Source organism: Pan troglodytes, chromosome 10 (genome assembly GCF_028858775.2).
Source record: "Pan troglodytes isolate AG18354 chromosome 10, NHGRI_mPanTro3-v2.0_pri, whole genome shotgun sequence".
NCBI classification, from domain to species: domain Eukaryota; kingdom Metazoa; phylum Chordata; class Mammalia; order Primates; family Hominidae; genus Pan; species Pan troglodytes.
Window position 1 is genome coordinate 128,015,848 of NC_072408.2, and position 13,883 is coordinate 128,029,730.

Consider the following 13,883-nt stretch of genomic DNA (forward strand, 5'->3'; position numbering starts at 1 on the left):
AAAATACAAAAAAATAGCCAGGCATGGTGGCAAGCGCCTGTAGTCCCAGCTACTCGGGAGGCTGAGGCAGGAGAATTGCGTGAACCCAGGAGGCAGAGCTTGCAGTGAGCCAAGATCACACCACTGCACTCCAGCCTGGGTGACAGAGCAAGACTCCATCTCAAAAAAAAAAAAAATTCTTTCTCTATATCCTTATTCTATATACTTTTTTCTATTTTTAACATTTTTTATTTTTATTTTTACTTTTTAAATATTTTTGTTAAAAACTAAGTCATGGCCGGGTGCAGTGGCTCACGCTTGTAATCTTAGTACTTTGGGAGGCTGAGGTGGGTGGATCACTCGAGGTCAGGAGTTCAACACCAGCCTGGCCAATATGGTGAAACTCTGTCTCTACTAAAAATATAAAAATTAGCCGGGCGTGGTGGTGCGCGCCTGTAGTCCCAGCTACTCAGGAGGCTGAGGCAGAAGAATCGCTTGAACCCAGGAGGCGGAGGTTGCAGTAAGCCAAGATCATGCCACTGCACTCCAGCCTGGGAGACAGAGCAAGACTCCATCTCAAGAAAAAAAACAACAAAAAGTACACACACACACACAAAAACCATTTCCGATAGTGCTAAGTCCTGTGAAGAATGTGGAATACCATAGTGTGATAAGGGAATCATGTGGGAGAAAAGCTGCTAGATAGGGTGGTCAGGACAAGAGGTGACATCTCAACAGAGGCCTGGCTTTTCTGAATTTCATTTTCCAAAATCTGTAAAATAGGCCAGGTGCAGTGGCTCATGCCTGTAATCCCAGCACTTTGAGAGGCTGAGGCAGGTGGATCACCTGAGGTCAGGAGTTCCAAACCAGCCTGGCCAACATGTTGAAATCCTGTTTCTACTAGAAATACGAAAGAATTAGCTGGGCATGGTGGCGTGCACCTGTAATCCCAGCTACTTAGGAGGCTAAGGCATGAAAATTGTCTGAACCTGGGAGGTGGAAGTTGCAGTGAGCCGAGATCACACCACTGTGCTCCAGCCTATGCGACAGAGTGAGACCCTCTCTAAAAAAAAAAAAAAAAAAAAAAAAAATCTGTAAAATAAAGACAAGGATACATTATCTCACAAGCGTCTTCAAAGGCCTGAATGAGGCAATGCTTACAGAACACATGCATGGTCCTGATATCTACACCTAATAAATGACGGCTACTATAAATCATGTAATATTAAATGTAACTTTATGAGTTAATAAAATTAAAGAACCTAGAACCTGAGGGCTTGTCATGGCTAATAGGTTTGGAAACTTGCTTTTTCAGAGACCTGCGATGGACTTCACAGATTTGTCCAGGCTGCCCCTGGCCCTCCATGACACACCCCCGATTCCTGGACAACCAGAGGAGATACAGCTGCTTAGAAAGGAGGCGACTCCTAGATCCAGGGATAGCCCCGTCTGGTGCCAATGTGGAAGCTGCCTCCCATCCCAACTCCCTGAGAGCCACAGGTGCCTGGAGGAGCTGTGCTGCCGGAAAAAGCCGGGGGCCTGCATCACCACCTCAGAGCTGTTCAGGAAGCTGGTCCTGTCCAGACACGTCCTGCAGTTCCTCCTGCTCTACCAGGAGCCCTTGCTGGCGCTGGATGTGGATTCCACCAACAGCCGGCTGCGGCACTGTGCCTACAGGTGCTACGCCACCTGGCGCTTCGGCTCCCAGGACATGGCTGACTTTGCCATCCTGCCCAGCTGCTGCCGCTGGAGGATCCGGAAAGAGTTTCCCAAGAGTGAAGGGCAGTACAGTGGCTTCAAGAGTCCTTACTGAAGCCAGGCACCGTGGCTCACGTCTGTAATCCCAGCGCTTTGGGAGGCCGAGGCAGGCAGATCACCTGAGGTCGGGAGTTGGAGACCCGCCTGGCTAACAAGGCGAAATCCTGTCTGTACTAAAAATACAAAAATCAGCCAGACATGGTGGCATGCACCTGCAATCCCAGCTACTCGGGAGGTTGAGGCACAAGAATCACTTGAACCCGGGAGGCGGAGGTTGTAGTGAGCCCAGATTGTGCCACCGCACTCCAGCCTGGGAGGCACAGCAAACTGTCTCAAAAAAAAAAAAAAAAAAAGTCCTTACCGATAGCAGGGGCCGCAGTAGCCATGTTAACATGACATTTACCAGCAACTTGAACTTCACCTGCAAAACTCTGTGGCCACATTTTCAGCCAAAGGGACATATGCTTTCATCTTCTATAGCTCTCTGTGTCTGAGAGCAAAGTGACCTGGTTAAACAAACCAGAATCCCTCTGCATGGACTGAGAGCAAAGAAATTGAGATGTAAGTCTCAACTCTGTCCCCAGGAAGTTGTGTGACCCTAGGCCTCTCACCTCTGTGCCTCTGTCTCCTCATTGCCCAACTACTATCTCAGAGATATTGTGAGGACAAATTGAGACAGTGCACATGAACTGTCTTTTAATGTGTAAAGATCTACATGAATGCAAAACATTTCATTATGAGGTCAGACTAGGATAATGTCCAACTAAAAACAAACCCTTTTCATCCTGGCTGGAGAATGTGGAGAACTAAAGGTGGCCACAAATTCTTTGACACTCAAGTCCCCCAAGACCTAAGGGTTTTATCTCCTCCCCTTGAATATGGGTGGCTCTGATTGCTTTATCCAAAAGTGGAAGTGACATTGTGTCAGTTTCAGATCCTGATCTTAAGAGGCTGACAGCTTCTACTTGCTGTCCCTTGGAACTCTTGCTATCGGGGAAGCCAGACGCCATTTAAAAGTCTGCCTATCCTGGCCAGGTGTGGTGGCTCACACCTGTAATCCCAGCACTTTGGGAGACCAAGGCGGGCGGATCACTTAAAGTCAGGAGTCCAAGACCAGACTCGCCAACATGGTGAAACCGTATCTCTAATAAAAATACAAAAATTAGCTGGGCATGGTGCGGGCACCTGTAGTCCTAGCTATCAAGAGGCTGAGACAGGAGAAACACTTGAAGCTGGAAAGTGGAGGTTGCATTGAGCTGAGATCGTGCCACTGCACTCCAGGCTGGGTGACAGAGCGAGACTCCATCTGAAAAAAAAAAAAGGAAAAAAAAATGTCTGCCTATCCTGAGACTGCCCTGCTGTGAGGAAGCCCAAGCAGTCACGTGGACAGTGCCTGACCAGCCCCAGCTTTCAAGCCATCCAAGCCCAGTCACCAAACATGAGAGAGAAGAAGCCTTCAGGTGATTCTGGACTCCACTAACATATGACTGATACCGCATGATACATCCCAAGTGAGAACTGCCCCATAAATCCAGAAAACCACATTGCTATCTTAAGTCCCTAAGTTTTGGGCTTATTTGTTCCACAGCAACAGGTAACCGGAACAGAGGGCAAGCCTGACGAATGGGCACACAGACTCAGCCCATACCTTCCCTGGTTCTAATGTTCTCAGGGAGCCCGGACCAACCCTGGGAGCCTCAGGAACTTAGGTTTCCACTGGACAGTTCTAGAAGGGCTATAGACCAAATCAGGTAACTCACCAGACCAGCCTTGGAATCTATCGAATCTAACTGCTGAGCTACCCAATGCATTCCAATCCTCATCACAATTCTTTGACTGAAGGCCGGGCGCGGTGGCTCACGCCTGTAATCCCAGCACTTTGGGAGGCTGAGGCGGGTGGATCACCCGAGGTCAGGAGTTCGAGACCAGCCTGGCCAACATGGTGAGACCCTGTCTCTACTAAGAATACAAAAATTAGGTGGGTGTGGTGGTGGGCGCCTGTAATCCCAGCTACTTGGGAGGCTGAGGCAGGAGAATCTCTTGAACCTGGAAGGTGGAGGTTGCAATAAGCCGAGATAGTGCCACTGCACTCCAGCCTAGATAACAGAGCAAGACTCTGTCTCAAAAAACAACAACAACAACAACAAAACAATTATATGACTGAAAGTGACTAAAAAGCTGGCTTTATGCCATTAACACTCTGTACTTTGCAGCCAATCAGAACTGACGCAGTCTGGGTGCTAGCTGCTTCAAAAGCAACCCACACCACACTTTTACCATTTCCATACATCAACTGCTGAGAATATGAAAATGCACAGTGACAGGTTTTAGGATCCTGCTTCAGGATTTCCTTTTCCTGGTTTGGTCACTAGAGTTGGCTATTTATCTGTTTCTAAACAATAGCTATTTTAACGAATAGTTTAGAGACCACTATTAAATATTGTGACTGATGAAGGATCTGTGAATTTTTTTATACATGTTCTAAGAGTTACCATTTTGATACCTTTTAAAAACCAGCAGCTTTCTACTATATTCATGTAAAACAGCATGAATAAAACTGTTTTTTGATACAGGGTTTTATTTGGCTTTAAACTCAGGAACCAAGTTAATTATGCCAGATCGAACTTTGATTTTTACTACCTTTTCAAAGATATTTTAAAAAGTGGATTACTATATATGATTTCTTTGGAGCTTACATTTCTTTACTTCACGAATTCTATGTCACTGTTACAAGTTTCCATTCTGATGGCTTCTGGGCCTTTGTACCTTTGTTTTTGGTGCCTTATTCCTAGTATGTTTCTATCACCTTAATGAGGCCGCAGATGGAGTCAGAATGTGAAATTACAAATAATCACTGGATCCATCTACTGTTTTCCATCACCTTCCCCACTGATGCTCTGGGCGAGAGAGTGATGTGTCACTTCAACTGTGTGTAATATGTCAGACACGTCCTACAATAACAGGCGTCATATTTGTATTATTTTTAGTTTACTGTAGAAAATAATGTCACCGCCAAAGGTGATGAGAGTCACATTTTGTAGGATCTGTTTTCTTATACTTAAAGACAGACTTCTGCTACGGTAATTGCCAGTATTCATGGCTTCCTTTCTGTGTCAGAAGAGAAGGGATCTGCTTTCCTTTGGCTGATTTCACATAGCATTGGTAATAGACGTGCATTTCTCTTTCTAAAGGGGAGTAACTTTTTAAACCCTTCCTGATTTTAGCCTGGCAATGTAAGTGTCCTTAATGTGACTGTTTTGATAATTAAAAAAAGGTATATAATTTATTTAAATCTTCATTTCCTTTCTTTTCAGAAGGTCCCCAAATCACAGTTAACTCATTCATTGACGCATTCATTCAACAACTATTCAATGAGGCACTCTCTAGAGACCAAGGATAAATAAGGTAGCCAGTCTCATAGAGATATGAGGAGATGGAAATTAATCAAATAATTCAAGCAAATGGCATCTTGCAACTTGTGCTGAGTATAATGGTGAAAAGGCAAATGATGGCATGAGAACTTATAGTAGGGAAATTTGGCCATTTGGGGAGATCAGCCTACCTGAGGAAGGAATATTTTAGCTAAAATCTGAAGGATGAGTATTACTTAACTAGTGAATGTGGGAGGAAAGAGCATTCTAGGCAGAGAACAGTATGTGCAAAGGTCCTGGGGCAGGAAAAGCACAGCAGGTTTATAGAACTTAAAGGAGAACTGTATGACTGTGCCATAAACAGTACAGGGAAGTAAGGCATGAGTCACAGTTGGACAAGCAGGCAGGGGCTAGGCTGCCTGGAGCCTGTGGGTCACAGTAGAGTTTGTCTGTATCCTAAGACCTAAGCCACATAAGGGTTCTAAGCAGGAAACTGGTAAGATCACATTTAATTTTAATTTTTTTATTTTTATTTTTATTTTTGAGATGGAGTCTTGCTTTGTTGCCCAGGCTGGAGTGCAGTGGCTCAACCTCAGCTCACTGCAACCTCTGCCTCCTGGGTTCAAGCGATTCTCCTGTCTCAGCCTCCCAAGTATCTGGGATTACAGGCGCCTGCCACCACACCCGGCTAATTTTTGTATTTTTAGTAGAGACAGGGTTTCTCCATGTTGGCTAAGCTGGTCTGGAATGCCTGACCTCAAGTGATCCACCGGCCTCAGCCTCCCACAGTGCTGGAATTACAAGTGTAAGCCACCACACCTAGCCATATTAATTTATTTTATTTTATTTTATTTATTTTGAGACAGAGTTTCACTCTTGTTGCCTAGGCTGGAGTGCAATGCCACTATCTCAGCTCACTGCAACCTCTACCTCCTGGGTTCAATCAATTCTCCTGCCTCAGCCTCCTGAGTAGCCAGGATTACATGTGTGCCACCATCACTCCTGGCTAATTTTTGTATTTTTAGTAGAGACGGAGTTTCTCCATGTTGGTCAGACTGGTGCCGAATGCCTGACCTCAAGTGATTCACCAGCCTCGGCCTCCCAAAGTGCTGGGATTACAGGAGTACGCCACAGCGCCCAGCCACCAAATTAATTTTTAAAGATCACCGTGATCGCTGTGTGGAAAATGAGCTGGGAGTGGTGGTGGATACAGTTTTTGTTTTTGTTTCAGTCTTTCCCTACTCCATAAAACATTTGCGCTATATATGCGGCCAAATGGAATGTTTCTCTTTTCTCCCCTCCTCTTCCTCTTGGGAAGTCACCAAAAAAAAAAAGAAAAGAAAAGAAAAAAAGAAAACAAATCAGCAGCAAGAGAAAAGGACGAAAAGCCGTGGTGGCCTTGAATTTTGGAATGGCCCCTGTCCCAAGCTGGCAGGGATGAGGCTGTGTGTTGAGCTTCAGATCACAGGAAGGAGTGCACCAAATCAGGAGACGAAGGGCAGTCAGCAGGACCCACTGGGTACCCACCCTGCGGTGTAAGGCCTAAAATTAAGCTCTAATATGAGGTGCTGCCTTGACATCAGGTGAAATCAGGAGTGCCTCACCCCAAGTTTCTCTCCCAGTCCTCCCTTGGCAAAGGGCGCCCAGTGAAACAGCCTTCCTTATCAAAAAGACCAGATGCAGTTCCTGCTAATCCCTGAGCGGCAGGTGTGAGTCTCCTGCCAACCCATGGAGTTGTCCAAATGAGCCAGTCACATCCTCCGGGGAACCAGGGCCTCCTCACCCTCTTGGTGCTACAAAGCCTGCCCCGCACTGGCCCTGGTTGTTCACTCTGTTTCTGTGTGGCCCTGCACGGCATGTGGGGTCTTCCTCCCCGAGCTGTGAGTGTGTGTGACCAAAAACTGCTGCCAATCTCATTTGCCCAGTGTTGGGTGTCATGTGTTCAGCTACCGCCATAACCCTGGGGTGGGAACTGGGAATCCCTCCCTCACCACTGAGGTAAAGAGGTTATTAAAACATCCCTAATTCAGCTGGGTGCGGTGACTCACGCCTGTAATCCCAGCCCTTTGGGAGGCTGAGGTGGGTGGATCACCTGAGGTCAGGAGTTCGAGACCAGCCTGGCCAACATGGTGAAACCCTGTTTCTACTAAAAATACAAAAAATAAGCCGGGCGTGGTGGCGGGCGCCTGTAATCCCAGCTACTTGGGAGGCTGAAGCAGGAGAATTGCTTGAACCCGGGAGGCAGAGGTTGCAGTGAGCCACGATCACACCATTGCACTCCAGCCTGGGCAACAAGAGCGAAACTCCGTCTCAAAAAAAAAAAACACCCTAATTCCAGGCCAACCAGCAGCCCTAAAAAATTAATCTTCGTTTGGCTTCTACCAAAAGTCATGGTCTACACAAAGCCCTGCCTACTAGAGGCAATAAGGAACCATGACCACCACCCCCATTTATTCAAATTACCCACTGGAATGCACCGAGTGGGGTTTCACCCTCTGCTGCTTGTATGTTTCTCAACCCATGTTCTAATCCCATGCAGTCGTCATTCAGGAATCCCTGAGGATCCCTTGACTCAACTTCTCTTTTTTGAATAGATTAGAAATTCCTATCTTCTTTCACTTTTACTGTGACTTTTCAGCTTCCTGTTTTCCATTCCTGAGGGCTATGAATCATATTTCCAAAATAAAGGATGATCTATGGAGAGGATTTTGCATTTCCAACATCCTTAGCTAACTTTAATGAATTATCATGGTCACATGATCCTAAGGCTTCAGGAATCGGAGGAAGTGGCTGACACTGACTTACCATTTTAACCAAACAATCACCGCACTTAAGCTTGGATAAGGGTCAACTAAAACTAACAGGGCTCTTATGCAAGCCCTTCCAGTCTGGTAAGTTATGAGTATTTACGTTTTATTTCCCCCAAAAAACAATAAGACCCTCAGAGGCAAGGAACTCATCTTGGTTTTTGTCCCTTACACACCTATCTCAGCCCAGTGGTATGATGGGCACTGGAAACAAACCACCTGGTTCAAATCCTGGCTTGGTCACTTATTGGCCAAGTGGCCTGATATGGTTTGGCTGTGTCCCCACCCAAATCTCATCTTGAATTGTTAGCTCCCATAATTCCCATGTGTTGTGGGAGGGACCTGGTGGGAGAGAATTGAATCATGGGGGCGGTTTCCCCCATATTGTTCTCGTGGTAGTGAATCTGTCTCACGAGATCTGAGGGTTTTATAAGGGGTTTCTCCTCTTGCTTGGCTCTTTCTTGTTTTGCCTGCCACCATGTAAGATGTGGCTTTGCTCCTCCTTGCCTTTGTCATGATTGTGAGGCCTCCCCAGCCCTCCCCAGGCGACACTTTGGAACTGTGAGTCAATTAAACCTTTCCTATATAAATTATCCAGTCTTTGGTATGTCTTTATTAGCAGCGTGAGAACAGACTAATACATGGCTTTGGGCAGCTCCTCATGTCTAGCCATGGTAGCTATTCTTATGATTTGGATGGTGCCCAAGCATTGCTCTTGAGCTCCAGGCCCATATATTTAACCACCTCCAGATATTCTATACTTAAATGGTTTAGAGGCAATTCAAACAGCTACAAAAGACAAATCATGATCTCAGTTCACCCCACCCACATGTGACTTCCAGAGCTCCCAAGATCAGCCAGTAGCACCACCTGCCATCAGTTCAACTTCCCAAGCCAGAAATTCAAAGGATAGCTTGATGTCTCCCTTCTCCTTCCCCATTCTGTCCAATCTCATCTGTTCATTCAGCAAACACTTACTGAGCACCCCAGCACTGTACAGGAGCTAGGGATGAACAGGTGAATAAGACAGGCTCTTTGGGAGGGTAGGTGCAGTGGGGCAGACAGGCAATCACGGTGAAAAGAAATGCAGTGAGGACAGCTTGGGATACAGAGTTTGAAAGAAACAAGCAGGATGCTGTGATAGGAGCAAGGGAGTTACTTCTGACAAGGGGCAGGGATAGTGTCTCCAAGGAAGTGACATTTACACTAGATCTGAATATCGAGAAGGAGCCAGCTGTAATGAGTTGAAAGAAGAGCATTCCAGGAAGAGGGATGGAAAACATAAAGCTGAGGGGTGAGAGAGAAATAAGAGTGTTCCAGAGCCTGGTGCAGGAGCACACACATGTAGTCCCAGCGACGAGAGATCATCCCTTAAGCCCAGGAGTTTGAGGCCAGCCTGGGTAACATAGTAATAATCTATCTCAAAAAGAAAAAAAAAGAAAGAAAAGAAAAGAAATGAGTGTGCTCCAGGACCTGTCAGATGGCCAGTGCAACTATGCGGTGAGAGACACAGTCTTGCTTGTTTTCTTACTGCCTCCTAAACTGGGTGGTTCCATCTCACTGAAACAGACGCTCAAAGAAAGGCGAAATTCACACAGGCAAGCACAGCCTTGGGAGGGTTATGAAGCTGGTGAGATGTAAGCGGGCCCTCACTGGAGGAAGGGGCTGAAAACAGCGGGATGAGAGGAGGCATTCCCAACAGGACCAGCGGCACAAGCCAGGCCCAGAAACAAGTGACTATCATAGTGGAGGGAGATTAAATGGGACTGATTTGGGGAAACCTTCAAAAAGAAAAAAAGGCTGAGATGTTTGAACCAGTTGCAAAGTTAAGATGGAGCCGTTCTTGGGGCTGACAGAGGACATGAGAAAAGCAGTGACTTAAGAACATCCCAGCCGGGTGCAGTGGCTCACGCCTGTAATCTCAGCACTTTGGGAGGCCGAGGCGGGCGGTTCATGAGATCAGCAAATGGAGACCATCCTGGCTTACACGGTGAAACCCCGTCTCTACTAAAAATACAAAAAATTAGCCAGGAGTGGTGGCATGCACCTATAGTCCCAGCTACTCGGGAGGCTGAGGCAGGAGAATCGCTTGAACCTGGGAGGCAGAGGTTGCAGTGAGCCAAGATCGCTCCACTGCACTCCAGCCTGGGTGACAGAGCGAGACTCCTTCTCAAAAATTAAAAAAAAGAAATCCCTCAGACCGACATGAGGACATGGGATGGGAGGGGAAGCCTGGGGAAGTGACATCATTTAGAAGTCAGCTGGGATTATATAGGAGTGACTCAGTAAGCCACCCGTGCTACTGAATTGGTGGTGGTGATAGAAAGAAAAGGAAGATATATATATAATACATATATATACATATATATAATATATATATAATACATATATACATATATATTATACATATATATAATACACATATATATATAATACATATATATATATGGGGGGTTTTGTTGTTTTTTTTTTTTTTGGTGGTTGTTGTTTTTGTTTTTGTTCTGTAGAGATACAGTCTCCCTATGTTGCCCAGGCTGGCCTTAAACTCCTGGCCTCAAGCAATCCTCCCGCCTGGGCCTCTCAAAGCTCTGGGATTATAGGTGTGAGCCACCACCCCCAGCCTGGTTAAATGAATTTTTAAAAATTCCTCTGAGTCCAACAGGAGGAGATTGGTTAAGTAAATTATGGCACAGTCATATAACAGAAGGGTATGCAGCTATTTTAAATGATGCCATAGCAAGATAGTTAATGGGCCAGGCACGGTGGCTCACGCCTGTAATCCCAGTACTTTGGGAGGCCGAGGCGGGTGGATCACGAGGTCAGGAGTTCGAAACCAGCCTGGCCATGTGGTGAAAGCCCGTCTCTACTAAAAATACAAAAACCAGCTGGGTGTGGTGGTACGCGCCTGTAGTCCCAGCTGCTCAGGAGGCTGAGGGAGGAGAATCACTTGAAGTCGGGAGGCAGAGGTTGCAGTGAGCCGAGATCATGCCACTCACTGCACACCAGCCTGGGCGACACAGCAGGACTCCATCTCAAAAAAAAAAAGAAAGAAAATCCGATTGATAAAAATCTACATTTACAAAAAAAGTAAATGGGAGGGGCGAGAGTAATTTTTCTTTACAAAGGAGTTCATAAGAAGATAAGATTCCTTCAAGAACGTCTGAATGAAATTGTAAGAACTGAGTCTTCCTTTTCAGGAGCTTGTCTATGGAAGAGGCAGAGGGATGCGCAGACCCTGGCTGTGAGAACACTTTAGAACTCTTCTTCGTTTCCTTATTTGCAAAAGAAAAGGATTAGGCTAAGCATGCTCTCTAAGGTACTTTTAAATTTTTTATTTTTTTATTTATTTGATTTTTTTGGAGACAAGGTCTCACTCTGTCACCCAGGCTGGAGTGCAGTGGCATGAACACAGTTCACTGTAGCCTCAATCTTCTGGGCTCGACTGATCCTCCTGCCTCAGCCTCCCAAGTAGCTGGGACTACAGGCACATGCCACCATGCCTGGCTAATTTTTTATGTTTTGTAGAGATGAGGTCTCACCATGTTGCACAGGCTGGTCTCAAACTCCCAGGCTCAAATAATCCTCCTGACTTGGCCTCCCAAAGTGCTGGGATTACAGGCATGAGCCACCACACCCAGCCTGTAAGGTACTTTTAATCTCAAAATGTGAGGATGGGACGGGCACGGTGGCTCACACTTGTAATCCCAGCACCTTGGGAGGCCGAGCTGGGCGGATCACGAAGTCAGGAGTTAAAGACCAGCCTGACCAACATGGTGAAACCCCATTTCTACTAAAAATACAAAAATGAGCCGGGCGTGGAGGCGGGCGCCTGTAATCCCAGCATCTCTGGAGGCTGAGGCAAGAAGAATTGCCTGAACCCGGGAGGCTGAGGTTGCAGTGAACCAAGATCACGCCAGCCTAGGTGACAGAGCGAGACTGTCTCAAAAAAAAAAAAAAGTAATAATGATAATAATCTCAAAATGCTCTCTCCATTGTATAAGATGAGACCAATTTGTACCTGACAAGTGCTTGGCAAACCACCCGTAGGTGTCAGTGAATGTACTGCATTAGCTAAGGCTGAAGTCCATACTCTGGCCTCGAAGGCCCTACTCGATCTGGCCTCTGACTGTCTCTCAAGGGGTTAGCTCACATCACTCTCCTCCTTGCCCACTATACTCCATTCATATTGACTTTCCTTCTGTTCCTGGAACATATCAAGCTCATTCCTACCTCAGGGACTCTGCACCTGCTATTCCCTTTGCCTAGAATACTTTCTCCTAGGAAAAGTATTCAGAGAGCTGGCTCCTTCCTGACATCCAGATCTCAGCTCAGATGGACTTCCTCAGAAAGGGCCTCACTCAAGCTATCAGATATAGAAGGTACATTTTTTTTTGAGATGGAGTCTCACTCTTTCACCCAGGCTGGAGTGCAGTGGCACGATCTCGGCTTACTGCAACCTCTGCCTCCCGGGTTTAAGCAATTCTCCTGCCTCAGCCTCCCAAATAGCTGGGATTACAGGCGCCCGCCACTGTGTCCGGCTAATTTTTGTATTTTTAGTAGAGACGGGGTTTCACCATGTTGGCCAGGCTGGTCTCGAACTCCTGACCTCAGGTGATCTGCCCGCCTTGGCCTCCCAAAGTGCTGGGATTACAGGCATGAGCCACCGTGCCTGGCCCATACATTCTTTTTTAGGATGCACAAGGAAGGGTTATAACAACAGATATGCATTAGATCATGTATTTTCCTCAATACATTCCCAACAGCAATATGATACAGACCAGGTTCTCTAACCACATTTCAAGGAAATTAGAAATTCATTTTCTTTTTTTTCTTTTTTTTTTTTTCATTTGAGACAGAGTCTCGCTCTGTCGCCTGGGCTGGAGTGCAGTGGTGCAATCTCGGCTTGCTGAAACCTCCACCTCCCGGGTTCAAGCAATTCTCCCTATCTCAGCCTCCCGAGTAGCTGGGATTACAGACGCCTGCCACCATGCCCGGCTAATTTTTGTATTTTTAGTAGACACAGGGTTTCGCCATGTTGGCCAGGCTGGACTCGAACTCTTGACCTTAGGTGATCTGCCTGCCTCAGCTTTCCAAAGTGTTGGAATTACAAGCGTGAGCCACCACGCCAGCCAGAAATTAATTTTTAAAAGGTAGATTTTTAAAATATTTGGAAGCTGATTGAAATATTGTAAGAAATATTGCTAAATGACTCAATAGAACTGGATAATGAATGTAATATATGTCAAAATCGGTGGCACACAGCTAAAGCAGAACTTTATTTTTTATATTTATATTATTATTATTTTTATTTTTATTTTATTGATTTATTTTTGAGACGGAGTCTCGCTCTGTTGCCCAGGCTGGAGTGCAGTGGCGCGATCTTGGCTGACTGCAAGCTCCACCTCCCGGGTTCACACTATTTTTTTATTATTATTATTATTATTATCATTATTATTATTATTTGAGCTGTAGTCTCACTCTGTCGTGCAGACTGGAGTACAGTGGCGTGATCTTGGCTCACTGCAAACTCCGCCTCCCAGGTTCAAGTGATTCTCCTGCCTCAGCCTCCCAAGTAACTGGGATTACAGGTGTGCACCACCACACGCAGATAATTTTTGTATTTTCGTAGAGATGGGGTTTCGCCATGTTGGCCAGTCTGTTCTCGAACTCCTGGCCTCAAGAAATCTGCCCTCCTCAGCCTCCCAAAGTGCTGGGACTACCGGCATGAGCCACTGCGCCCGGCCAAATGGCAGATTTTGTCCAAATGGAAGGCTAAGGCTGACCCTAACGCTAACCCTAACCTTAGCCCTAATGCTAACCCTAATTGGGTTAGGGTAAAATGACTAAAGGCAAGAGATAAGCATTCTGGATATTTCTTAGGGCAGGAAAGAAGCAACTTTTATCCTCCACTGACCCAAAGAAATTGACTGTACTTTGTCCCCCACTTCCCACTCAATTTCCTACTTTG

The 13,883-nt window shown here is 46.1% G+C and overlaps 1 protein-coding gene across 2 annotated transcripts in view; it reads left to right on the plus strand.

The window, feature by feature from the left end:
* The window catches only part of P2RX7 (purinergic receptor P2X 7), a 54,341-nt gene extending 49,318 nt beyond the window's left edge, over positions 1-5,023 (plus strand). The window contains exon 13 of one of the 2 annotated variants that reach the window (XM_509436.8): positions 1,295-5,023. In XM_509436.8, coding sequence (XP_509436.2) covers positions 1,295-1,792 — 498 coding nt within the window. In that variant the 3' untranslated portion in view covers positions 1,793-5,023. The remainder of the gene's footprint in view (positions 1-1,294) is intronic. The other variant, XM_063785117.1, reaches the window with a different exon arrangement.
* The last annotated feature ends 8,860 nt before the right edge of the window (positions 5,024-13,883 follow it).